The sequence below is a fragment of the Corvus moneduloides genome, chromosome Z (assembly GCF_009650955.1).
Source record: "Corvus moneduloides isolate bCorMon1 chromosome Z, bCorMon1.pri, whole genome shotgun sequence".
Taxonomy (NCBI): domain Eukaryota; kingdom Metazoa; phylum Chordata; class Aves; order Passeriformes; family Corvidae; genus Corvus; species Corvus moneduloides.
Genome location: NC_045511.1, coordinates 46,858,264 through 46,886,161, shown reverse-complemented (window position 1 = coordinate 46,886,161; position 27,898 = coordinate 46,858,264). Strand labels below are relative to the sequence as shown.

At 40.1% G+C, this 27,898-nt stretch overlaps 1 protein-coding gene across 1 annotated transcript; it reads left to right on the top strand.

The window, feature by feature from the left end:
• Positions 1-2,785: 2,785 nt before the first annotated feature.
• On the top strand, positions 2,786-20,252 carry FEM1C (fem-1 homolog C). Its single transcript, XM_032097464.1, has 3 exons — positions 2,786-2,902; positions 3,448-4,175; positions 17,704-20,252. Exons 2-3 carry the CDS (start codon positions 3,632-3,634, stop codon positions 19,011-19,013), a joined length of 1,854 nt encoding a protein of 617 aa, XP_031953355.1. The 5' UTR covers positions 2,786-2,902; positions 3,448-3,631; the 3' UTR covers positions 19,014-20,252.
• Positions 20,253-27,898: the final 7,646 nt, after the last annotated feature.

The following is a 27,898-nucleotide window of genomic DNA, read 5'->3' as shown; positions in this document are numbered from 1 at the left end:
CCTGCCATCAACACTCTTCTTCCCCATGGGCATGGGGCCATTTTTCCCACATCTGGCATGGGGCCAAAGAGAGGGGGAGGTAAGACAAATAAAATTGTCACTGGAACTGTGTGCCCATAACAGATTGACTAGCTATGAATGACTGAAGTTGAAACCTTAAAGAATGGACTGGTATCTCTTATTTTTCATGGTGCTTCTGGTACACTGGGTCAAAATATTTGCTTTTTACCTCTGGTAAGTAGGGCTTAGGTTCATTCTGGGAGCCAGAAAATAACTGCAGTAGGGAAGTGCAGGCTGGGGCCATACCATGCTAGCTCTCAGTGCCCCCAGAGCCAAGTACTGCCAAGCAAATGCTCCCTCCACGAGGCAGTATGAAAGCGTGAAACTCATAGAACAGAAGTCAGGAGGCAGCCACATTGTTAGACCTCCTTAAGTCCACTTATGTAATCAGAATGGCCTTCTTAAAATATAAATATAATTAAATGATTCTTGAAGATGTATGTATAATGAGATAGGAAAGAAAGATGGCAGAGGGGCACTTAGAGAAGTATAACTCCTGTAAAATTTTCTTTAATAATTAATTTCTCTACTTGATTCATAGATGGCTACACCTAGTTACTCCAAGGTAAATTTCAGAAATATCCAGGCAGACTTATTATTTGCCACTGGAGTAAGATATTCTTACATAAAGAAGCCCAGTGCTCTGATAGGCAGTGCTTAAACTCCCCATCACTGTGCCTTGTGGTTGCATGCAAGGGTTTATATTCTGCCACAGTCCACAGATTACATCTCTGCAGAAGCCATTCCTATTCCCCTCTGGCCTAGTTGACCAATATTCCTCCCCCAGACCCTGTCCCAGGACCTTGGCCTAATTCAGAGCTGGAAGGGAGTGAGGACAGGCTGTGTTTGACACCCACAGAAGCATTAGTGAGCCCACTGCCCTGCAGTTTGCAAGCCCATGAGTGCTGACTGCACTGCTTACTGCCTGCCTTGAAAACACCAGTGACTGAACAAGGGGAAGGTCAGTCAGGTCATCATCTCCATGTTCCCTCCAGCACAGAACTGTTCCCTAGAGCACCTTATTTATAGCTATACATGCTGTACATGCTACGATTTGCACAGCTCACCATGACTAACAATTAGCTCCAACAACTTTCAAATTATTTTTCTGGCTTGACAGAGCCTACCTACCAGGATATTATTTTTGATGCTAAGTATGCCTTTTCATCTGTTCATTTTGCTTCCAGCTGCTGTTGACTACACCTGGTAAATCTCTTCAAACAAATTCTCCATTGCACTCACATTTCTTGAAAAAGTTACTTTCTTCTTTCCCCCATTTTCTTTTAATTTAGCTTTTCCACACAGTTACATCTTTTAATCCCTCTCCATAAATTAATACCACCACTTCCATAAAATTTTTAATGGTCTTACTCTAAATTCCCATTAGTTTCTTATGATCTTTCTTCTTCTGAGTCTGGCAGACAAAATAATCAGCAGCTTATGCACCATCTTGCCAGCACTGGGTACAAAGGGACAAAGGGCCACCCAGTCTCTGATACATTGCTTTTGTACATAAAATTGCAAATAGAACTGTTTTCTCTCTCTCTTCTTCTTTTTTTTTCCTTTTTTTTTGGAGTGAGGGAGCTACTAGATTGCATTTCAAATTGATATACAAATTACTGCCCATTAATGCTTATGGGCCTTCTCTGAGCTTGTTTCTGGATGTGGCTCCTTTCTAAAGCTTGCAGGTAACATCTTTGTTTGTGATAGAATTTACATTCCCTTGCTCAGGTGCAGCTTTTAGGAGTTTTTTTCCCTTTTAGGATTTTTTTTCCCTTTCTATTGTCATAGGAACGAAGTAAATGCCACATCCTGAGCCTGTAGCAAGCCATGCGCAATCTCAATCAAGAAAAGCAAATTTTGCACCAAACAGAAACATTGTCTGGGGCCAGAACATCCTCTGAGCTGCAAAATTTGGACTTCTAACCCAATTTTTTTAGTTAGTGAAGCATATATGTACAGAATCACAGAATCATAAAATGGTTAGGGATGGAAGGGACCTCTGGAGATCATCCAGTCCAATCCCCCTGCCAAAGCAGGTCATCTCCAGCAGGTTACACAGGAATGCATCCAGGTGGGTTTTGAATGTCTCCAGAGAGGGAGACCTCCCTGGGCAGCCTGTTCCAGTGCTCTGCCACCCTCAGTGTAAAGTTCTTCCTCAGGCTGAGTCGGAATTTCATGTGTTTTAGTTTATGGCCATACTCCTTACAGTATTACTGGGCACTACTGGAAAGAGTCTGGCACCATCCTCTTGGCACCCGCTTTTGAGATATTTGTGTGCATTGATGAGATCCCCTCTTAGTCTTCTCCAGACTGAACAGGCCCAGCTCCCGCAGTCTCTCCTCGTAAGAGAGATGCTCCTGACCCCAGCTCATCTTTGAGGCCCCCGCCGACCCTCTCCCGTAGCTCCTTGTCTCACTCGTGCTGCGGAGCACAGAACGGGACCCAGCAGTGCCGGTATAAAGCAAAGATATGTCCGTACAGAGTCCACGGCGTGTCCATGCAGTGCGTGTCCATGCAGTGCAATGTCCAAAGCCCCGCTGGGCGATCCCGGCGCCCTTCGGCCCCTCGGGCCTCCCCGCGCTGCTGCTCCCCGCCGCCCCCTAGCGGCCGACTGCGCCCGCCCTGCGCCCTCGAGCGGCGGCGTAGTCCCGCCCCCGGCCGCGCCGGGCGTGGCTCTGATTGGCCGCGGCGGGGCCGCGCCGCCCCCTGCAGAGGGCTGGCGCTGGCGGCGGGGCTCGGCTGTCATGGAGGCGCCGGACGGAGCGCGGGCAGCGGCGGCAGGCGCGTCCGTCTGAGGGCGGCGGAGGCGGTGGGAGACGGCCCGGAGCGCCCCGGGAAGGTAACTCGCGGCCTGGCGGGCCTTTCCGGCCGGCTCCGAGTACGGCGGCCGCGGGGGTTGGGTGCCGTGAGGGAAAGGAGGGAGGGGGATGGGGCCGGCGGGCTCTGGGCGCCCGGGTCCGGTCGTGAGGCGAGCGGAGGGCTCTGGCTCTGGCTCTCTCCGCCGCTCGGAGCTTGGCCGGAGTGTGGCCGTCACCTTCCCCCCCGGCTCCCTTGGGGGTGCATGTCCGCGGGTCTTCTGGCGGGAGCCAGGCGCTCTGTACTTGGGATACGCCCCGAAACGACTCGGGGGTGCAGCTCACGGAGGAACGAGGGAGAAGAGGATCGTTCTGTGTCTGGTATGGATAACGCGCTGGTAGGATCAGCCCCTTCCTTCCCGTAGCTTTCCTCAGGGGCCGCCGCGCGGCCCGGGAGAGTCCCAAGGAATGCAGCTGGACACCGGCGCGCCACAACAGCGAGTTGTTTGGGTGTAGCTGTGGGAAAATACAATGCGGTTACTTGTTTGCGAAGTAGGAGGTGAAAACATCGAGAATTCTCCTTTTGCAGATTTATGATAAGCATACCCTGCCCTTCGTCAGGACCCTGTTCGGAGTCTCCATGTTGTCCTATCTGGATGAAACTGATCTGAGAAGAAGCTGGGGACATTCTATTTGGGCTAAGCAGTTCCAGTAAGCTCTTGACTGAAAAAATCAGGTGTGTATCTGTCAGGAAGCAGAGAGGTACAGACTAAATGGATCTAAAGACAGCAGTCTTCAACGCAGCTCGTGATGGCAAGCTGCGACTCCTTTCCAAGCTACTGGCAAGCAAAACAAGGGAAGAGGTGGCCCAACTGATGTCAGAAAAAACCAATGGTGCCACACCACTTCTGATGGCAGCCCGCTATGGTCACCTCGACATGGTGGAATACCTGTTGGACCATTGCTCTGCCTCGATAGAAGTTGGTGGCTCGGTAAATTTTGATGGTGAGACCATCGAGGGGGCTCCGCCGTTGTGGGCAGCGTCGGCCGCCGGCCACTTGAAGGTTGTTCAGTGTCTGTTGGATCATGGTGCATCTGTCAACAACACAACGCTGACAAATTCAACGCCGCTTAGAGCTGCCTGTTTCGATGGTCACCTGGAAATAGTCAAATACCTTGTGGAGCACAAAGCAGACCTGGAAGTATCAAACCGTCACGGGCATACGTGCTTGATGATCTCATGCTACAAAGGCCACAAAGAAATTGCTCAGTATTTACTTGAAAAAGGAGCTGATGTGAACAGAAAAAGTGTTAAAGGTAAGTTAGTTTTTTCACTTTTGTTGTGGTAAATAGGGGTAAAGTTACTAATTTACTTCTTCAGGACTTTGATATAAAATATTATTCTGCTCTCATAAAGCATAAGAGATAAAGTGTTCAAAGCTATGTTTTTACTTTTTAATGTACTCTTTTGTTAACATGGATTATAAAATTTGGTTTAAAATTGATACCTTTTAATCTTAAATTCTTAATTCTTGAAAGACTTAGTTATATGAAGTGTTGCATTTATGCATGTGTTAAAAGCTAATAAACTTGCTGAGAACTACTCTCTGTAGTAGGTTGGTCTAGCAACATACTCAAATACGTGAGCATGTGTTCTTGGATTTTGTACTATTTCTTAACAAATCAAATATGTTGTACATAAAACTGATCTGTGCCAGGAAGGCTGGTGTAGGAAATGCACATAAAGGAGAAAAATTACTTTCTGCATTGGAAAATGAATAACCACCCTTCACCCACTCCCTCCAAATTATTGAGTAATTTTGTACCTTTTTCAGTGTTAGTAAACAAAAATATATATTAGGATTAAAGAAGTGAAGATGCAGGTGACTGTGATCTCAACAGAAGGACTTCCAGTGGCTGACAGATCTCAAAGGACACCCGTTTGCCCCTATGTACAATTGCTCTTGTGTTACCACTCCAAGTGAAGATTTTTGGCTTTTTTTTCTGTGGTCATAATTACTTGGACATATAAATTTTTTATTACATAATAAATTTGTATTTGGTTGTAATATTAGCCTGGAAAGCACATCAGTTACTGCAAGTTAGAGTTAATTTTTTAGCTAACTGAGCCAGGATTATGTTTCATCAGGTTTTGGGTTTTTTAATATATATCTATATATAAAAAAACTAATCTGCTAACAATCCTTTTTGTAGCGTAGTACATCTACTGCCTTTTTCAGGCAAATTACATTTGTACCTGTATACTGTACCTTCCAGTTATTTGTGTTAAAATACCCTTTGTGTCTAGATTATTGTATGATACTGGTAAATACCAAATGTGAGAGTAATCTTTAGAAAAGCTGCTTGGTTAAATATGCCTTTTTTTCAGAAAATCATGCAGATATGTGGGTTTAGCGTAAAGAAAGCTAAACTACAGATTTGTCATAGAGGTGGGCAGAGCAAAATAAATCTTCCTTTGTAAGGGTTTGAGGTTGCTTATGAATCATCATGGACTTGTGGTAGGATAAAAATGTCATTTTTCTACATAACTTTCTTGGAATAGCAAGCTAAATATAAAGTGTGTAAGCAGCTAAAAACTTGGGTTTAGTTTTAAACCTATCCCTTTATATGATAGGTGTGAACCAAGCAGTGCTGTTAAATATTTGATGTAATAGGGAAAAAGATGTAACTGCAGCTTTTTCTCCCTCATTTTGTGTTGGTGGAGTAGGCTTTACCTTACTCGTCCTTTTTATTCACTTTATTAGTGCATTAGCATTATTTGTCTTTGTTTAAATGACTGAGGATTTTCTCAGGGCTGTCAATTATTATCTTAATTCCTTTCTGTCTCTACTTCCTTTAGTTTCTGTGTGGCTTGCATCTAGGTACATGAGCAAAGATTCTTAAGGTAGATAAATGATCCTTATTAAAGAAGTTGGATTGGATATGGTTCAGCTCATTAAAACTCATTTTATACTTCGAATTGTCATGTGTGCAAATGGATGGGTGTACGTAATAGCCATCTATTGGTAATGTGTGGAAATCCCCTCTGGTAGGACAGGAGCATACTTTTTGGCGTGTTAAAGAAGTCTGATATCTGAAGTTACTGAATAAGCAATGGTGAGGTAAAGCAAGCAAGAAAGTACTATAAACACTGAAAGTTGTCTATGGAAAGGCAGGAGAACTGAGGAAAATAGGTAGCCGTAAGTATTGTAACAGTGACTGAGATTGAGCAGGTAACCTCCTCAACTTTGTTTTGCAAAAATGCTATTAATTTTAAAATTAATTCAACAGGAATAATTCTACATTGTCACCCTCCCCCTCAAAGGGTCTTGTGTATTACTTTCAGTTTGTACTCCTCCTTGCTATGTACTAAATAGCTGACAGTGTGTCCTGTGCTTGTAGCAGGAAGGTAACAGAGCACCTTAGCGTTCTGCTCCTGAGTAGTAGAAGTTGTTGCTGCCCTTGTATGTGAGTTCTTTTTAGACAGGCCCCTTCTTGGGCCATGTATAGAGAAGCCTATTGTTCTGTGAAAGATGTAAAAAAAAAAATTGTTGCATTTAAAATTGCAGTGCTCCTTATAAGAGCAGAGCTATGTAGCTTCAGTAGAGTTGCTGTTGTTGGAGACTACTATAGATCCTTTTTCAGATATTATTCTTAGAGCCTGTGCAAGGGTGGTGGGCAAAATTACTTGAACTATTTCTTGTGGTTTTCCACTGGATTTTCATAATACAGAATAGAACTTAGTACACATTTTAAGCCTCAGGAAAGTATAGATATGAAAATGTTTCAAAGTGTTGACAGTTCCAGGGAAAAATCTGAATACTTTGATACAAAAAAATAGGTATGTGAACATACATGCATCTAAATGTATAAAAGAGTAGGTGAAAACGTGTGGCAAAATCCTGCTTCTAAAATGCAGAATCCCACAACTGTGTTTTGGACTATGGAAATTCAGAATGCAGAGGTCTTTGAAAAACGGTTCCAAAAGTACAGAAGTACAGCCAGGAAATTAAGATGTTCATAAAGATTTCAGAGTGTGTCAGGTAAGATGCTGCACTGAGGCGAATGAGGTGAAGTGCAGGTCTGGCAGTGTTGCGTGGTAGATGGTGCTGAAGAAGGAGGTTATAAGATACTTGGAGTAGATAGGTCCTCAACTGTGAAAGATGGCCAGTGGTTCTGAATTTAAAGTATGAGCACTTGTTTGTATTTGTTCCTACTGTTTTGCAGATCTGGACTTTCACAGTTTCCTTGAACTTCTGTGTAGGACATAGGCCACAGAACTGTAAGCAAAGGATTTTTAAAAAAATGTTCTGGTTTACGTGAACAGTGTAAGCAACGGGGACAAACTGATAGCTGGGGTAAGGAGGGTGGATGGGTTTTACTATTTTGTAGTTGTGGAAAACAGCAAAGATATCAGTAGATAGGAAGCAGCCAAAGCAATACTTTACATAGTGAATTAATTTACCACTGTCTCTGATGCATAGCTTTCTCCAGTGTACTACTGTCATGGTTTAACGCCAGCCAGCAGCCAAGCCCCAGGCAGCTGCTCGGTCACTCCTCCACCAGTGAGACCAGGGAGAGAATTGGAAGGACAAAGATGGAAAACTCACAGGTTGAGATATAGACAGTTTAATAGGGAAAACAAAAGCAGTGTACACAAGCAAAGCAAAACAAGGAATTATTTCACTGCTTCCCATGGCGAGCAGGTGTTCAGCCATCTCCAGGAGAGCAGGGCCCCATCATGCGTAACGCTTGCTTGGGAAGACAAACAGCATCACTCCAAATGTTCCCTCCTTTCTCTTTCTTCCCCACAGCTTTATGTCACATGGTCTGTAATGTCCCTTTGGTCAGTTTAGGTCACCTGTCCCAGCTGTGTCTCCTCCCAGCCTCCCATGCAGCCCCAACTTCCTCACCAGTGTGGAAGTACAAACAGCAGAAAAGGCCTTGGCTCTGTGTAAGCCCTGCTCAGCAATAACAAAACCATTGCTGTGTTATCAACCCTGTATTCAGCACAAATCCAAAACATAGCCCCATGCCAGCCACTGTGAAGAAAATTAGCTCTGCCCCAGTTGAAACCAGCAGAACTACTCGTTGTTTAAGAAGCTGCAAATTAAAAATAAAGCTCAGTGAGTTTCACTTGTGGTTTATGATCTCTCAGATGGCAAAGTTTTATGCTGTTCCTAGAAGTAGGAATAGTGTGGGTAATGTTTGAGTAGCAGAAACACAGTTTTTTCAGGAGGTAGAATCCTATACTAAACCTCAAGTGAAGCATAGCTTTGTCTCTGTGCCAGGTGAGGAACACGTTCTGTGTTGGCTGCATGCAGTTTTCTGTTCTGCTGCATTATGAAGCCTGCCAGTGATTTGTTGTTACAGTGGTGCTCCCTTACTATTACCTTCAGAATAGACCACTGAATTCTCAAATACAGGGTTTTGCTGATGTGTTTCTGTGCAGTCTTCATTCGGCAACGTGTAGGCAGGGAAATGCTTACTCTCTTAATACAAGTGTCAGTCATCTTAGGGATTTCGGATTACATACATCTCTCTTTGGCTCTTTGGGGCTATGTTTCTTTGGTTTTATATTTAAAGTACAATATTTCATGTAAATTCCCCAATAAAACTATTTTTTGCGCAGACTGATTGTGAAGAAATCTTATACATCCATTTTAATTACAGACAGGACGATTAAAGTCTTGCATTTTGAAAATTTGCTGTGTGTATTTTAATAGTTTGTGTTATATTTTATTCTCCTCTGCCAGATCTGCAGAAGGGAAGGGAAAAAAATATCCATTATTGCAGCAATTACTTAGTTAAATTATAGATAAAGTATACATGTGCTGGTAACCAGGATGGGCTGAAAGAAAGGAAATAGCAACTTTTTTTCAAAATACCTGCTTGAAAGGCAGGTGTTTTAACTGAGCATAGCTGGTAAGTCTTTCCATTGCTTGGTGGCTTGGTACATGGTCTCTCTCTTCAAAGTGTTTTTTGTGGTTTTGTTAGTGGTTTTCACCAACTCTGCCTCCCTTCTGTAGCTAACAGACTCATCAGCTAGCCTAAAGACTGGTTTTTCTCCTCCAGAGTATTAGAAAACCTTGTAAGAAATGCTGGATTAGGCATTCTCTTAGGTGTCTCTGGAGATATACAAAGGAGTGTTTGATTGCATTTAAAAAAAAAAGAATACTGTGATTCTTAAATTCCACTGGTACATTATTTGATAGTTTTGTAAAATAATAAGGTAAACAAGGTTTGTTGACTTTGCTTCCTCATTTTGGGAAGTATAGAAGCATACAAACCTCTGTCGCTATGGGTACTGTGTCAAGGGCTAGTGCCATTTCAGTATTGTTGTTTTTAAGGGTACTGGAAGGTGTAATACTCAAACCTCCTGGTAAGGGAAAAAATCTTTTTTTTGGCAGACCGAGAAGTAGGGGGATTATAGAGTCATGCTCTTTCCTTTATGGTAAGTGTGGTTTAGTATGTGTTAAAAATAGTTAATTTTCTCTTGCCGTAAACATTAAGGAGTCTTGACAGGTTTGTTCTCTTCTGAGGGTGTTTGTCTTGTCTGCTTGACAAGGTTCATAGAATCATTGATGGGGCAGAGAGGGGGTAAAAAAATCACAGAACAAAGGTCCTTGGGTTTTATTTCTGCTTGTTTGTTTTACTTGCTGTTGTTGCTTTTTTTATATATTTTTTTTATTCTCGCTGTGAATAAACACTTGCTCTAAAAGTATACTGTTATCTTTTCGGGGGGGGTTGCTTTTTTTCCTTTTTTGGTAGGTATTACATGGTACAGGGCACTGAAACTTGTAGATATTTTGTGTTTGACCATGTGTGGAAACTGAACTTCAGAAGGAATGTCTGTAAGTTAAATAAGGAAGATGAAGATACAGTTTAAGTTTAATTCTAACTAAGAAGTTTTTGTTTAAATTAAATAATTAACAGCATATTGTTATTTATTTAATAATTGATAATCTTGGTAATACAAGTTCTCATGAAGTACTTCAGTGAGCAAGACAGCAATTATTCTCTTACAGCATATGGAAATTAGGTTAAAATAAATTGTTGCGATTAGCAGTTAGTTGCATTGTTTAGTTTCTTGAAAGAAAGACATTTAGTTTTTGTTCACTAGGCATACTATGCATAAGGATGTGTAACAGTTTTCTTGTGCACTGTCCATGTTTGTATCTATCAGGCAATACTTTTAAATGAGTAAAGACTCTTGGAAGACTGAATTATTTCTAGTGCTGTGATAGAAAAAGTAATGAATGTTACATGAAAAATTTCACTTCATGAAAGTGATCGATTCATCTGTAACGCTGCAAAAATATATACATGTGGTTAATTTTGCACATTGGTCAGTCATTTAACTGAAATACTTTTTTTTCTTTTATGTTTAATGATCTTGGGTATAAAATAAGATTGGCGTTAAGTTTTAATGTATGTTTTACAGTGTGGAAATTTGATAAAGCATTTTACATGAATACATGAAGTATTAGGAAGTGGATGCACTTAATTGGTTGCAAATCAAGTCAAATCACTTTCTGTGTCATGGATTCGTTTTCTTTCATTCCCTTGTCACAAGCTATCAGTCTAATTTGGGAATTATTTGCTTCTGACATAGAAAGGCCTGTCCTCCTTATGAATTAGAATACCCACCCCCACTCCAGTAAGCTTTTGGAAACACTGGGTAGCTAGAAAACTAATTCTGTGATACGTGAAGTGTTTCTGTAATGCTCATAACTACTTTTAAAGGAGTGCTGTTAAAAAAAGAGTAAAGTGTGAAGATGCGGTGCCAACTAGCCATACCTTTTTCCTGACTTTGCAAGATTTGGAAGGACTTGAATTCGGGTTATTCTGTTTCTTTTTGCTATTTATACTAAGAGGAAGTTATTAGGTAATGTGAGTAGTAAAGTTTATACAGAGAGAAGCAGTTTGTAAGCAGTATTAGCAATACTATATAGTGACACTCGATTTTTAGCAGTGAACTATTGGGACTACCAGAACATCTGAAGTCCAGTTTTTTGTCTGTGCAAGGAGGAGCCTTTCATGTTATGGTAACACTAGCTATCTGTGATACATGATTAAATTCCTGCTGGTCATTTTGCAATTAAAAATGGATTTAAAAAATTAAATGAAACCTACTTTGAAATAATCATTCCCACCTTTAAAAAAATACTCTAATTTGACCAACACCATCATATGTGCTGCTTGGAAAATTGCTTATCAAAGAAAATTACTTTCAAATTACTTTTACTTAGTTTTAGCCTTTTTTCTTCTTAATACAGCAATAGATATAATGATGGTTTTTAGTTTTTTACTGAATAGATAATGTTACAAAAATGGAATTAGCTGCTGAATTGTGTTCAGACACTATTTATCACTATGGACAGTATAGTGACTATAGTGACACTATAGACAATGTAGTGTTTTGAAATGGATGAGTTAATTCACAGAACAGTGGTTGATTTGCTGTATTTATTTGAGCTGTTCAATTCCTGGTCAATATGTGGCCAAGCCTTTGATTTACACATTAAAGCCACTGCCATGTTTTCTTTCAAATTCTTCCTCAAATTTAACACTTGATGCTTGCTAGGTGTAGATGAATGGCAGTGTTATTTCTTAAGGTTTGGGTTTATGTTTGGGGTTCTTTTAAGTTGGCAGCTCTCAACTATCTGTCTACCCTAGGCACTTTTCTATGGAAACTTGTGTTTCTTACAGTGTATTCTTCCCACTGCTGTACCTGTACCATCCAGTCAAACTTCAGTGAGGTGCAGCCACTAAAAATTAGTGGTGATTGCCTTGTATTATTTGTTTATACCTGGCATACTATAAACTGTGGTTATTTTAATTCTAATTTAATTTATACTGCAGTATAAATAACTGAAAAATGTCACTATTCTGATAGGCTGTCAGTAGCAGCTGTCTAAACTGAAATTGGTAATTGTAATATCAATAAAAAGACTAAATTGTTTTAAGTTTAGAGCATCCAGTTGGAAAGAGCAGTGAAATTCCTTGGAGTCTTAAGCATATTTCCACATGTTCTACATAGCTGCATTGTAAATTAATGACATACAGACTTCTGGATTGAGTTTACCTGGACAATGGCCAAGCTTATTTTGTGTGGATTTATTTCAGTCATAGCATGTATGCCTAGCGATTGATAAAAGAGTGTCAAAAGCAGCATTACATGGTGGTGGATCTGCAGTATGTAACATGAATAGCTGGCACTGTTTCAGATGTCAAAACATGTATTATTAGTTGTGAAACACCAGTAATAGCTTTATTGCTACTGATACCTTTTGGCTTATTTGTCTTTAATATGCTTTTATGTTACATTTTTTAAAATATCTTAAAAATACTGACTTGAAGGTAGAAACAGCTGCCTTGCAGAGCTCTGCTGTGAAGGATGGTGTATGGAGTTGAGTACACCCTGAAACATCTGTGTTAACTGCTGGCTCAGCCAACACCCATGTGCATCTGGTTTTGCCTTTATCACTAAGTGCAGAATTGAAGATGTCTGAGGGACCAGCCATTCTTTAGTTCTGGATTGACTGCTGTAGTTTCATTTTAATTAGACTTTCGGCAGCATACCAAGAAGCATTAAAGTGTATATGTGTGTTGGTAAGTTTCTGTATTGATCTGCATTTGACATTGTCCTCTCTTAGGAATGTTAAGATCTTGTCCTTTTTTAGTTGGCGTATTGAAATTTTCTAGTCTGTGTTATCACATAAAGACAGAGGGAATTATAGTTGGTAAGCTATGTATGCCAAATTCACCAACTTTCAATCCACCTAAATTTGCTTAAATCTCTGCTCCTGCAATAGAAAATTTTGTTGGTCTCTGTAGTGATTGTAGTGTGGCCAGACCTATAACTGACTTAACGCTATTAATGTTAAAAATTGCCTGTGGTTTTAGAAAGGTGGAAAATCACTTCCCTTTGTATGAACTAGATTTAGCTTTATGAATCTTGATCTAACAGGTAGTTTCAGGAGCTAATTTCTGTTGGGATGTCTTCCTTAGCTTACTTGTTAGTAAATGCTTGTAAAATCACTGGCCACTATTCAGAAATGTTTCAGGAAAAGAATATTTTGCAAATTAAGTTCTCTGTCAATAAATGAAGCGATCTAATATTTTCTATTGTTTTTTTTCCTAAAATGTTTGAATTTTGCACTTAAAATGTGGTTCAGGGGACAAAATATGTTCATAACTCTGCTGTAATTGCAAAAACCTGAGTCAGAAGCTTTTGAAAATAACTTTTTATTCATCTTTTGTATGAATTTGATTAGCGTATCAGCTAAATTTTGACATCTGCTGTGCCTGGACTGAGACTCAGTTTGTTCTGGATAACTCTGTTCTTATTCTGTTACTGGTATTTTTCTAGTTGCTGGAATTGAGAGCAACAAAGAGGCTTTAAAATGTGCTGTGAGTTCTTTTTCAGATAGTTCACAAAACAGTTTGAGGAAGAAGCAGGAGATCAATTTACATGTGAAGTTTTGGGAACTGAAAGATAAGGAGAGGAGTGAGGAGTGGATGTTTTGGATCCTAGGGATGAAACCACAGCAAAATGCCCAGTGCCTGTTAGCAAATACTCATCTAAACAATCTTTGAGTTGCTACGTTCTTCTTCTGCATACGAAAACTTGCAAAGCATTAGACAAACATTTTCTGTCTCGGTGGCTTGACAACAGAAGATAAAAACAAGCTGCTATGAGATAATCTGCTAATATAAAACACGGAATAGAGGTCTACATTGTGGACCTAAGGTGTCTGGATCTCCTGGTGAAAGAGGATATTAGAGGAGAGTAATTATTGTTTGACCAGATACTTCTGAATTTTGCTTTCCTATTTTTTTTTCCTTCAACTTTATTTACTCTTACTGTGCCTTGTTAGAAAGGAGATGTGTGCTATGAAGTCACATAGGTAAAAGCTACAAGATTTCAAAATTATTTGTGTAGATCTACATTAAATTCTTATAATTGATTTGTAAATGGGACATATTTACTATTTCTGAAGTGTATTTAGTAAGTATGAAATACTGTTTCTTATAAACTTAAATATGTATGAATTTCACGTTTGGTTTGGAATTTGACATATTTAAGCCAGTGTAAACAATACATTTTTGGCAGAAAGAATGTATTAGTAGAAAGACTTCACCTTTAGTTTTAATTTATTTCTATACACTGTTAGGCTTTTAAAACAGATCTCAGGCACGCTTTTGATTAGAGTTTCATTAATTAAATACTTTAGTACAAAGAGTGAAGTATGCATTCTAGGTATCAGAGCCTGGAAAAAAAAAATGAAAGTGTATGAAGATAAATAGGAGCTGTTTAGATCCATAGACTGTACAAATATGTTATCCCTCACATGACCCGAAGATTTCTGGTGCTTTCTTTCCTAACCCACCATAGTTTGCTTAGAGACTAGAAATACAACAGCAAGGTGCACCATGTACCTCTGTTTTGTCGGCATTTAAAACAAAAGCCTACTAAAAATAGAAATAAGGAAGTTTCCTGAAACTCTTAACTTTTAAAAGCCAATCTTATTACTAGGAATGGGCAGAGAACCATTAGAAAAGGAGGTGTCCTTTGTGAATGAGGAAACTTGCTAGCAGTGTAACAGAACCTGATGATTTGATGAGCAGTTAACTGAATTTGCAGGGCTAACAATATAGGATATCTTGATCAGGTTGGGGGGTAGATATTAACATGAACTTTCTGTTAATTAATTTTTTGTGAGGCTGAGAAGCTTCTATGCCTGAGTCTGTAATACCTATCATATAATACAAAGAAAAAGGTAGATGTAAATCATGTGGTTTTAAAAGCAGTCAACCACATAAGAGACTTTGTTATATTAGGAGGGGGCCTGGAGAGTTTGTCTCCATTTTTTCCTTCTCCTCCAGTGAAGTGCACATATTTGAAGTTAAGTAAAACCTTCATCTAGTTGCAGCCTAATAGTTATTTAGCTGTGGTGTCCAATACTTGATTTCTAATTTTCTGTGAATATTTTCAAACAGGTGGCACTAGTACTTACTAGAAATTTTCCCACATTGTATTGGAACCTGAATGTCATTAAATATAAAAGACTGTGCAATGTCATGCTAATGAAAAATAATCTGCGTGTAAATCATAAGTTGCTTATAACATAGATGTTTGCATGTTGTGTGTTGAGGGTATTTTTTTTCTTCTTGTCTTTGGGAATCCTAACAAAAAGAGCATAGGGGTTAAAGTGGGAGTTAAGCATAAAGGCCTAAGAATGTATTAAGAATAGTTTGTCTGGGTGTATACATTCCCTTGAGAAAATGTCCTACTCCTTTAGAATATACCAGCAGTCTCAAAGGTCCCAGCTGAGATAAAGGGTCTGTTGTGATGGATTGTGGTTTCCATTGTGTAAAGTCATTGCTTCAAAACATGAAAACCAAAAGATGTGGCAGGTGAAGAGAGGAAGAACTATGGGGTAGGTGAAAACAAAGCAAATACTGAGTTAGCCCAGCTTTACTTTTCATACAGATCCCACTATTTTTTAATAATTACTGGAGATTGAGAGGAAGGGAAATTTAACAATGGAAGTGGAAAAAGTGAAGTAATGTGGAGATAGCCAGCTTAAGTTTCTGTTTCATACTTAAAAGCAGATACAAAATCCCTTATGGAATAGATTATTCCAGTTGGAAGGGACTGGAATATGAACACTGATCATCTAGTCCAACTGCTTGACCAACTTTTAGCTAACTAAAAACTGAATCAAATTAGTAAGGACATTGACCAAAGGCATCTGAAACACTGGCAGGCTTGGGGAATCAAACACCTCTGGAGGAAGCCTCTCCAGTGTTTGAACACCTCTCAGCAAAGGAAAGTTTCCTCATGTCAAGTCTGAATGTCTCCTAGCACAGTTTTGAGCCATTCCCATGTATCCTGTCACTGGATACCGAGGCACCTCCCCCTCCACTTCTCCTCAGGAAGCTGTAGAGAGCAACAAGATGACCCTTCAGCATCCATTTCTTTAAACTTGACAGATCCAAAGTCAAGCAGCTCCTCACAGGACATTCCTTCTAGCCCTGTCACCAGCTTCATTACTTTCTTTTGGGTGCATCCAAAGACTTTCACATCCTTCTTAAATTGTGGGGCCCAGAACTGCTCACAGCACTCCAGGGGCGGCGGTGCCAAAGCGGAGAACAGAAGGATAATCACCTCCGTGGGCTGGCTGGCTGTGCTGTGTTTGATACACCTCTGGATGGGGTTTGCCCTGGCACGCTGGTGACTCACACTGAGCCTGCTGCCAACCAGCACCCCCAGGTCCTTTTCTGCAGGGCTGCTCTCCAGCCACTCCTCTCCCAGTTTGTATTTGTGCCAGGTGCTGATCAGTGCCAGGGACAAGGTCCAGTGTTTGTTGCTAGATTTCATGCCCTTTTGGAAGGCCTCTTGCCCCATGAGACAGTCAAGGCACCTCCCAGTTTGGAATGATCAGCAAGCTCTCTAACGATGCAGTCAACTCCTGCACCCAGGTCATTGATAAATACATTGAACAGCATTGGCCCTAGACTTGAGCCCTGAGGAACAGCTCTGGTGACCAGTCTCCAGCCACCTGTAGCCCCATTCACTGCAATCCTTTGAGCTCTGTCCTTCAGACACTTCTACACCCAGTGCACCATGACCCTTCTCATCCCACAGCTGGACAGCATGTCCAGAAGGATGTTGTGAGGGACAGTATAAAAGGCAAAAAAGGCAAAACTCACTAAAAGGCAAAAATCCTACATCCATTGTCTTCCCTTCATCTGGATGGGTGACCTTATTCTAGAAGGATATCAAACTAGTTAAAACAGAATTTATCCTTTGTGAACCCAAGTTGATGGTGCCCAGTGATTGCATTGTGCACCATTTAAATGCTTCACAGTAGCATTCAGTATAATCTTCGTAATTTTTCCACGTGTTGAGGTGAGACTAACAGGTCTGTGAGTTCCTGTGTCATCCCTCTTGCCCTTATTATATAATGCCGTAACACTGGTTAGCTTCTAGTCAGTGGGGACCTCCCCAGACATTTGGTAGCTGATGCTTCTGCCATATCATCCATCCGCTTCTTCAGTACTCTGGCGCAAATACCATCAGGTCCTGTGGACTTGTGAATAGTTAGCTGCTGCAGCTAGTCCCTGAGAAGTGTCTAAACAAATGGGGAGTCATTCCTGAAGTCAGGGGACTGGGCAGAAGACAGTTTATCTGTGTTATTAAATACTAAAGCAAAAGAAAGTATTGAATGTCTCCACACTTCTTCACCCTTAATAGTCAGATGACCATCTTCAACAAGTATCAATCTAGTATTTTCTGTAGACCTCCTCTTGCTGCTAGTGTACTTTAAAAAACCCTTCTTACTGTCTGACATAATACTGATCAGCTTCAACTCTAATTGAGCTTTGGCCTTTTGCATCTTGGCCCCTGCATATATGAGTCACAGCTCTGTCAAATTCCTGCAAAGCCTGTCCGTGTTTCCAGAAAACATAAATTTTTTTTTTCCTTTTGAGCTCTGTGAGGAGTTCTCTGCCCAACCAAACTGATCTCCTGTCCCATTTGCTTGACTTTTGATACAATGGAATTGCCTGCTCCTGTGCTTTTATGTAGTGAAGAATTCCATTTTAGTTCCGTTTTGGTTGGGTTTTTTTTAATCTATTTATTTTTTTCAGGCAATAATATGAAACATTTTGCTTTTTATAAGTGCCTGGCAGCCTTGCTTTCATATTACATAAATGAGGAAACAAAAGCCATTTTGAATCTATTAGTATTTGATTTTTAAACTTTTTGTAGCTATTAGCATGGTGAGATTTTGACTATAATTTGATTGGTGTAATTGTATTTGTTCTCTTGCAGGAAATACAGCTTTACATGACTGTGCAGAATCTGGAAGTTTGGAGATCATGAAGATGCTTCTCAAGTATTGTGCTAAAATGGAAAAGGATGGTTATGGAATGACTCCCCTTCTGTCAGCCAGTGTGACAGGCCACACAAATATAGTGGACTTTCTGACCCAGCATGTACAGACTAGTAAGGCTGAGCGCATAAATGCCCTGGAACTTCTAGGAGCAACATTTGTGGACAAAAAGAGAGATCTGCTTGGTGCTTTGAAATACTGGAAGAGAGCTATGGAGATGAGATACAGTGATAGGACTAATATCCTCAGCAAACCTGTGCCACAAACACTAATTATGGCTTATGATTATGCTAAAGAGGTAAACAGCTCGGAAGAGCTAGAAAATCTTATTGCAGACCCAGATGAAATGAGAATGCAAGCATTATTAATTAGAGAACGTATTCTTGGCCCTTCTCACCCAGACACATCCTACTATATTAGATACAGAGGTGCTGTGTATGCAGACTCCGGAAACTTCAAGCGTTGCATCAACTTATGGAAGTATGCTTTGGACATGCAGCAGAGCAATCTTGACCCACTGAGCCCTATGACAGCCAGCAGTTTGCTATCATTTGCTGAACTTTTCTCCTTCATGCTTCAGGATAGGGCAAAAGGCCTTCTAGGTACTACTGTCACTTTTGATGATCTGATGGGTATACTGTGCAAAAGTGTTCTTGAAATAGAACGGGCCATGAAACAAGCCCAATGTCTGCCTGATCCAGTACAGCTGAACAAAGCCCTTTCCATCATTTTGCATTTAATTTGCTTGTTGGAGAAAGTACCTTGCAGCTCAGAACAGGAACATTTCAAGAAACAAACTATTTACAAGTTTCTTAAGCTTCAGCCTAGAGGAAAGAATAACTTCAGTCCACTTCACCTTGCTGTTGACAGTAATACTACATGCGTTGGTCGCTACCCAGTTTGTAAATTCCCCTCTCTCCAGGTTACTGCTATCCTGGTGGAATGTGGTGCTGATGTAAATGTCAGAGACTCTGATAACAACAGTCCATTACACATTGCTGCACTGAACAACCATCCGGACATCATGAATCTTCTTATCAAGTCAGGTTCACACTTCGATGCCACAAACTCATGTAAACAAACAGCTAGTGATTTGCTGGATGAGAAGGAAATAGCAAAGAATTTAATCCAGCCCATAAATCATACCACTTTGCAGTGTCTTGCTGCTCGTGTAATAGTGAATCATAACATATCCTATGCAGGGCATATCCCTGAAAAACTGGAGAACTTCGTTGTGCTCCATAGATGATAGTGTGGTGTCCCAGAGTACTGTTCCTGAAGCACGACATGGTGATATTTTCCTTGAGCACTGTTGTGATACACCAGCGTTCCCTTAGCTTGCTCCATTTCGCTCTCGTTGGCTAGTGTTGTTAGCATCAGATCTGCAGAGCTGGTTACCCAGTATTTAATATGAATATGCTATATAATATATTTTGTGGATTATTTAGAAATGTAATGCCATATTTAGACTTTTTAAATTGTCTGCCAAAGGCTTGTCTTTTCTGGTCTTATTTGCCTGTTGAGTGTTTGGGACTGAATTGAGTATTTTCCACTGATGTCTTTTTACTATAACTGTTACGTGGATTTTATATGGTTGGAAGGTCATCTTTTTTTGGTTTTGCTTGAGCGTTTCTACTCTTACTCTCTTCTTTTTCTATGAACTCATTGCTAAACTGTGCAAGTTGTATGGACTTGTTAACATTTGCAACTACCATAAGTGCTTTTACCTTCTCTATGCACTGGCTTAAACATGACTGTTGTGTGTGAGCATATTTCTATGCAGCACTTGGCCAATTTCAACTTAAATGCCAATCTTGTTTTGCAGTTTGTTTGGAGCTCTCTTGAGAATGCTGTCTTCATAGCATGATGAATTTTGGAGTTATTTATCAGCTCTCCAAACTTGGGTTTGACTTTTTTGACTGCTGTAACTGAGGTTGCTTTCATTTTGATCTTCTGGAAATTTGTCCTAAATTTGGGAGAAGAAAATCTTGCTTCTTCTGATTGTAGTCCACTTGAACTTTAAATCTGAAAATTGTTCTATTGCATCATGCAGCTGGGGGAAGAGTCCTCATTATGTACAACTGACACCTTCCCCTCTGCACTAACGTCTTGCTTGTGCCAGTTATGTGACTAGATGTGAAGTTTGCTCAAAGTTTAACCTCAAACCTTAATGATAAACTTTTAATGAGAAATAGGTTGAATATATGCTCTGCTTTAAAATCTGCAAATCAACTTTAGCTACAAAAGAAAACAAAAGCATGTTGATGGCATGGTGTTTATCAGTCCAGATCTAGACATCATCTAGTATAGTAAGTGGCTGTCTGCCAGGGTATCGAAAGTTCTATAGCAGTGTCCTTTTTTCTTCATTTTAAGTATCTTTATAAATACTTGCATGGATTTTTCATCTCTACTATGTCAGTTATACTTAACAAAAGCAGAAGTTCTGTTGTGTATATAGCTCCTAATTAAAGTACCTATTTTTTATAATATTTGCACAACAGCTTAGCTTTTACAACAGAAAGGGCTCTTTTGACTTGATAAGAAGTCTATAAATGAAGATCATAAATGTGAGTGCGATTCAGGTAATTAATATAATTCAGCACTTTACTGTTGCTTAATAGTAGGATTTATTATGGCACATTAGCCCTACAAATGTCTTAAAGTGAAATTAATTTCTGTTGGATAGGATACAGTTTACTTGCAGATTTAGTTGTCTAGCATATTGGGTATTTTTGACTCTGTGGTGGGCGGTAAGTGTATCTATGGGGTTCTTGCTCCAGAAATCCAACAACTTGTTTTATGCCTTTGTCAGAGATAAAAGATATTTAGAATCCAAATTAATTAGGTTAGGAGGGTCTTTTTAATACTTTAATTTTTAAGTTGATGTCAGAACATTTGTGTCATTTGTGATTGAACTTGAGGAAGAACATGTCTTGAGAGCACATAAGAATAGCCCTTCCTTGGTTTTGGTCTGTTTTGGCATTCCTGCCAGTGTACAGCAGTGTACAGGTGCCTACTAGCTTAGCATTCTTGCAAAAATTATGGGGATGTTTTTAAGCAAAGATATGCTGAATGCAGTGCTGTTTGTGTGTTGTCACTATCAGACTTGCTGTTTTGAAACAATTTTCACCAGTTTGTCCCTTGCTGTGTCTATGTTGTATAACATGAGAATCATAGAATCATTTAGGTTGGAAAAGATCCTTAAGATCACTGAGTCCAACCCTTAACCCAGCACTGCCAAGTCCAGCACTAAACCATGTCCTTAAGTGCCACATCTACATGTCTTTCAAATACCTCCAGCCGCGGTGATTCAACTGCTTCCCTGGGCAGCCTGTTCCATTTTTTAACCACCCTTTCCATGAAAAAGTTTTTCCTAATATTCAATCTGTATCTCCCCTAATTCAACCTGAGGCCATTTCTCCTTGTTGTATCAGTTGCTACGGAGGAGAAGAGGCCAACCCCCACCTTGCCACAACCTCCTTTCGAGTAATTGTGGAGTTCTCCATTGAACCTCCTTTCTTCCAGGCTGAACAACCCCAGCTCCCTCAGCTGCTCCTCATCAGACTTGTGCTGCAAACCCTTCCCCAGCTCCACTGCCCTTCTCCGGACATGCTCCAGCACCTTGATATCTTTCTTATAGTGAAGGACCCAAAACTGAACACAGCCCTCGAGGCATGGCTTCACTGGTGCCCAGTACAGGGGGACAGTCACTGCCCTGATCCTGCTGGCAATATTGCTGCTGATGCAGGCCAGGGTGCAGGTTTCTCTTGCATAACAGAAGACTAAATTCTACTCAATTGACTGAATTGCTGTGATTTGTAATGCTTAAGATGCATGCCACTCAGCTTTTCATTTGTGAGGACATGTAGTTTGGCTTTTGAATTTATGTATTTTAATGCTTTTCTGCTACTCTGTAAATGGGGATAATCAACAAATCATACCATGCTAGAAATACATTATACATCAAGTTATAAAAGTAGTTCTTTTTGTATAGGTCACAGAGAAAGGGGATTTTAGAGTTTTTTACTTTGGAATCTGTTCTGCTTTTCAGTGGTTTTAGTTGAAATTTTTGTCTTTCTAACTGACAATTGCCCTGTTTAAATAGTTGGCTATTATAAGTCGGTTGTTCAGCCTGAGGAAGAGAAGGCTACAGGGAGACCTTATAGGACCTTCCAGTACCTAAAGGGAGCTACCAAAGAGCTGAAGAGGGACTTTTTACAAGGTCGTGGGGTGAAAGGACAAGGGGGAATGGCTTTGAACTGAAAAGGGTTAGATTTAGCTTAGATGTAAGGCAGAAATTCTTTACTGTGAAGGTGGTGAGCCACTGGCGCAGGTTGTCCAGAGGAGTTGTGGATGCCCCGTCCCTGGAAGTATTCAAGCCCAGGCTGAATGGGGCTCTCAGCAACCTGGTCTGGTGGAAGATGTCCCTGCCTATGGCAGAGAGGTTGGATCTAGATGATCTTTAAGGTCTCTTCCAACCAAAATCATTCTATGATTTATGATCATTAGTCCAGAAATATAATGTAAAAATTGTTAATTTTTAGCAATTTTTTAAATGGAAAGCATTCCCAAAAGTGAAAGCACATCACTATTAGTTTTATGTAAATCTAGTGAATATTGCTACAAGAAAGGCTTACTGTGTTAGCTGCTCATTAGAAACAAACCAGTCTATTAGCACATGCTGATTTATTGCACGAATTTCTGTCTAAGTATTTACTGATGTGCATCAGTCCGAAGGATTTATCACCTTCATGCTGAATGTAATTTTTCATGGTGATGAAGCTCTCTGCTGAAGAGAATACTTATCTTGCCAGATAACTTGGACTTAGGTGTCCTGGCAGATGAGTTCATGCATATATGGCCACTTTGCATTTAGACAAGTGTGTTTACACTACTCTGTTTTGTTTATCTTAATTTTAATTTTGTAATATTTTTAACTCGTTCTTTTACCATTGTTCTCTTTTTTTCCTATTTGGCCTTTTTTTCTGATGAAACATACTGCTTATAAGCTACTGACACAGAAAAATGCTAAGAACACTGCAGAAATAATTATATGCCCTGCAGGGATGAAACAGATTTTAAATTGATTAAACAACTTACAGGTATGGCTCCCTAGAGACAAAGCAACTGATAGCTCCTTGCTTGTTGAGACCTCTCAGTTACATTTTTTGGGGAAAGGGATAAATATGTAAAGCAGCTTTTCTTCTAATCGTTGTGGGTTTCAACTGAAGTCCTTCAACGAGGAAGATGAAAAATATTCTCATTTAAAAAAATCTAAAATTATATTCCTATTTTTGTATCACTGAGGCTGGTAACAAGATTCCAGCTGTCTGCAGTGTCTCTGTTCTGTTTGTTGAGTTTGTTAAGTGTTAAAGACACTTTCTGAAATGCAAGGCAACATTGTGGTTAATTTTCCATATATATTTCACAAGTGGAAAAGAAGTAGTTTTGTGTGTTACCTAAGTCCACAAAGAGCTGTCTTTTAACAACTGTTTTGCAGCTGGTTAAAATTAACCTCTTTCCATTTTTACAAACACTATTTTAAAGAAAGGAATGCAGTGCTATAGCAAAATCCTTAAAGGAGGATTTGTAATTAGATAAAAACCTTTTGAGGAAAAGCGTGCCTCTCTTCAGTTTTGTATCAGCTGCAAGGTGACAGTGGCAGGATATGGCTGTTCTTTAAATAGCTTCCTCATGCTTTGAAATATAGAGTGGAATGACTGTTACACTCTAAAAAGTTGAGAAGCATGAAAAAGTAGACTAAACACTAATTTTACCTTCTGTGACTACAATGAAGCCAACTGGTATTTAAGACTGCAAAGTAATTTTGGTAATTTTGATGAAAGACATACTAGACTGCTCATATTTCTTGGCTTTGAGTGTAAAAGTAACTTTAGAGCCTTCACTGAGGGCAGAGCAAAAAGCTGTTGTTGGTTTGGTTTTAACTAACATTGTACTTGTGTTCCATTCTATCGCAAAGACTTCCTATGCAGGGCTACTAGCTCCGTGTATGGAAATATTGCAGTTTCTTTTTTACGTGAAGTAATTTAGCTTTAACAGTAATGTAAAAAAGGAATAACAAGCATATTTCTCTGCTCTTACTCTCTTTAGGCTCCAAATGCACATTACATTAAAAATATGTTTTGGAGAACACCTGTCCGAGTGTATATATCTGTTTTCTCTAGGGTACTGCAGTACTGGTTGGTAAACTACTTTTCTTGTTGAGTAGCTAAATGTGAATGCTGCAGCTTTGACCTTCATGTCATTAAGAATTGTACCTTAAGCAAAAGGTCATGTTTCATGCTCTTTCTTTCTGTGAAATGGTGGTCTGGCAAAGCCTTTAAATTTTGGTGGTGGGTAATAATAAAGAAAAGGCTTAAACTGGATGATGCAGGAGAAATTATTTTCCAACTTTCTAGAAAAAGTAATTAGTCATACTATTAACTGGGTGGAAACATTACTTTCAGTTCGTAACCTGAAAGTAGATAGCAATGCCTTGTAAGATGTAAACAGCAGACAGTTTTCAAGAAAGTTGGATGAATTAGTTTCTTCTTCAAGCTTTTGAAGGATCTTCTGTATTGCATGAACGATTTGAAAAATAGAGGAATAGAATAACTCAAGAGTGAGAGAAGCAGAAGATCCTTATTAGAGGCAGGTAGAGAATTGAAGAATTTGAGTAACATTGCCATTGTAATTTCAAAATACCTTTGTAGTTAGGCACAGTAGTCACAGTCCAGCCTGTAAGGAAGTGTACATTTTAGAGAGCTGGAACTTTAGATAAAGCCTGATCAGTAACAACAGGATCAAAAAAGATGAGGTTCTGGATGAAGAAAAACTGCTTCAGAGCTTTCACAGTAAGATAGTTGTCACACAGATGGCTTTAGTGAATCAAATATAGATTCTCTTAATTAGGAAAGGGAAAAACTGGAAAGGATCATTTACGTCGTTATTCATCCCTCTGCAGTTGCAGCTGATGAAAGATGTCTGCTGTTAACCTAAGCTGTGCAACCATGCAAAAATGATTCTTGGCAGTAGCAAATGCTGGCTGTCAGTTGAAGACCAAAACTCATCATACAAAGCAGTGCAGGATTAGGGTAAAAGAGACCAGGTGTGAGGTGTGTCAGTCTGTCAAAGGCAAGACTTCTGTTTGTTTCACACATAATATCCAGAGGGCTAAATGCCATCCACAGTGAACAGTAGAAGGCCCTTCTCCCTCACACCGCAGTCTTACCTTGCAGTTGATCTCCAGCATTCAGAAGAATTGAGAAGAGGCTATACTCAGAAGTTAAGGACAACAGTTTTATGCACAAAGGGGGGAAAAAAGAATTGCTTTTGGATTCATGTAAGTGCCTGTCAGAAGCCAGTGAGTGTGAGGCAATGTAAATTACGAAAATGGCAACCATGTCTCCCATCAGATCGTGAGACATGATCAGATTCCTCTGTGAAGTTCAAAGGATTGGTTCTATCATATCTCCTGAAGATTATCAAGTCATAAGTTCATTACGAAAATTTCTCCTTAGAAGGTTATTTGGAACTCCTGTCTATCAGTAACTAGAAACCTAATTCCTGTTTGAAATACACGTTTTCATAGGTTTATATGTATTAACTTCTCATAGTTCCAGCACTTGTCTGTCCTTCAGAGAGAATTGTCCTCTCTCAGCCTTCATGTGGTTAGGCTAAACCAACCAAGCAAAAGAACCCCCACGCTGTAAGAATGAGCAAAAACCAGAATAATCCAGTCGAATAAGCTGACAGAATGGTTTGGTTTTCTCTTTTCCTCTCTCGATGATATGCTACCAAAAAACCCCCAGGATCCACTGATTCACTAAACACTTTTTGCTGCTGAACCTGCGATTTAAATTGCCAATTATTTCCTTTTTACAATGGGAGGGATTTTTTACAGTAAACAGTTGATTGTTTTCAGATTCTGTAGCTTGTATTGTGCTATCCTGATATTTTAGGTGCCTGGATGTCTTTTGTTCCATTCACATACAGCATTATCCTAACTGACATGTGAGGCAAAATGTTCAGTGAATGAGCCAGACTTGGATCATTTTTTGTTTCCATCCCATAGATTAAAAACAGTGAACTTGCTTTTTTCTCCTTTTCTTTCTTTTTTGCATGTCTGCTACCAGGCTTTCACTGTACTTTCTATTGGCTAGCTTGTAAGATGGGGTCCTCCTAAGATGACTGTGCTCTTGTTTTCTGGCTAAGGGAACCACATCTCCTGCTTTATCACGCTTTGTTTTCCTGTAGTGCATGAAGTGGAAACTTCAGGGAGTTGGAAACCAAAAGAAAAGAGCAAAAAATCCCAGAAAGAAAGCCCAACAAAAACCCAACAAAACAGCACCCAAACAACCAAAAAACAACAAAAAAATTTTCCAACAAAACCCTCAAAACCAAACCAGAAAACAGGACCTACTGTAAAGTAACAAAATAAGCTGTGTGAGGCAGATGCCTCATGGGTTGCTACATGAGGAGCGTGGATGGCTCACTTCCAGTCCCGCCTTGCGGTAACCTTAGGGCCAGACGGCGGGTAGTCTGTGGGAAGGCTGGTCTGTGCAGGGTGCACCCACCCCAGCACTGCTGTTCAGATCAGGGATGGGCTTTTCTAGTCTCCCCATTGTCCATCCTTAGCTTGTTTGGGTTCGTGTCACTGAATTTTCTTAATGCACAACTTGTGTTACTTTTGAATGCACCTGAGCTTGAAAAAGTGCTCCAAAATCTCACCTAACAGGCTTTGACCACTAAGGGGTGTCCAGTTCATGGGAGCAGACTATGAGTTGTTCCAAAATAACCCCTTTATCTTCTCCTATTCCTCCTTGACTCTCACAGAGCGTCGCAGACTTTCGATCCTTGGCATCAAGTCCTCCATGCTACAAATCTCCTTTCTAATACAAGTGTAACCATAGTTTTCAGTTTCTCTTCTGATGTTAAACATAAGTTGACACATACACTGGCTTGTTTTTCCTCTTGCTTGCAGGTGGTTACTGCCTATCCAGCATAACATCCCGTAACCCATGTTCTGCTTTGAGCTGGGTCATGAAAATGAGATAATGTAGTTGATTGCTAAAGGTGGATCTGCCACATCATTAACTATTGGAAAATGAGTCAGCTGTGTCACATGCATCGCTGATACTTCCTCCTGACACCATGACTGACTTTAGTACAAAGTGCTGTTGATGTGTTGCAAAGAAATACTTGCTCCATTATGCAAAAGCAGAAACTAAGGCACAGACTCAGTGACCTCTTAAAATGAGCACAGGAAGTATGGGCTGTAGCAAGGAACAGGCTTCAGATCATCTGGCTCCTGGGGCTTTAATTTTGAGACTCTGCTCCAGGTATGGTTTGACATTGGTAATTTCATAAATGAAGACTCTGCTATCAAACAAAACAAAACCACCAAGAATTTCTTAGGGAAATCAGGCTAATGTTATTGCACAGTTTTAATGTATGTGTCTATCCTTCCTCTCCCTAATTTTTGAACATGTTAGGCCAGTTTGATAAACTCAACAGAAATAGAGCAGCCTGTGTGTGTCTGTAGCTTCCTTGAGAACACACAGAGTGAGCAGATGGCAGTGTCTGTACTAACAGTTCCCACTGAAGAAGAGGATTTGGCAGGAGCTTGACTCTTACTAGGCATGAGAGAATCCACACAGGAATTAAAATACTTAGGACCATGAAAAAGTCTTTGATCACAGCCCAGGCTTTACTAGAGAGCAGCAGATCTGGTCACTGTTCAGTATGTGCCATGTTTGCACTGCATCAGATACAGTCCCTGAACCTGTTCATCAAGGTGATAACATCTGACCAACAGATTATCCTGGTTTGTACAGTCTCCCTCAATAGGCACTCAGTGTCCTGAGTTTGCTGTAATGGCACAGAATGTAAATGAAAATTGGACCAGCTGCACAAAAATGAGAAACTCTAGGCTATTCTATGGCTGTGTACTGAGTATATTACTGTACTTGCCAAAAATGGTCTGAAGTTAATTCTGTTGAGTAGTTATTATTGCCTGCTAAGAAGGTTGGGGGAAACCATGACTCCCAGTTCATCTCTAAGAGTTCTGACCTTGTTTGCATCATGATTTCTGTTGACCTAGGTACAAGTAATGAGCGAGACCAGACTCCATGA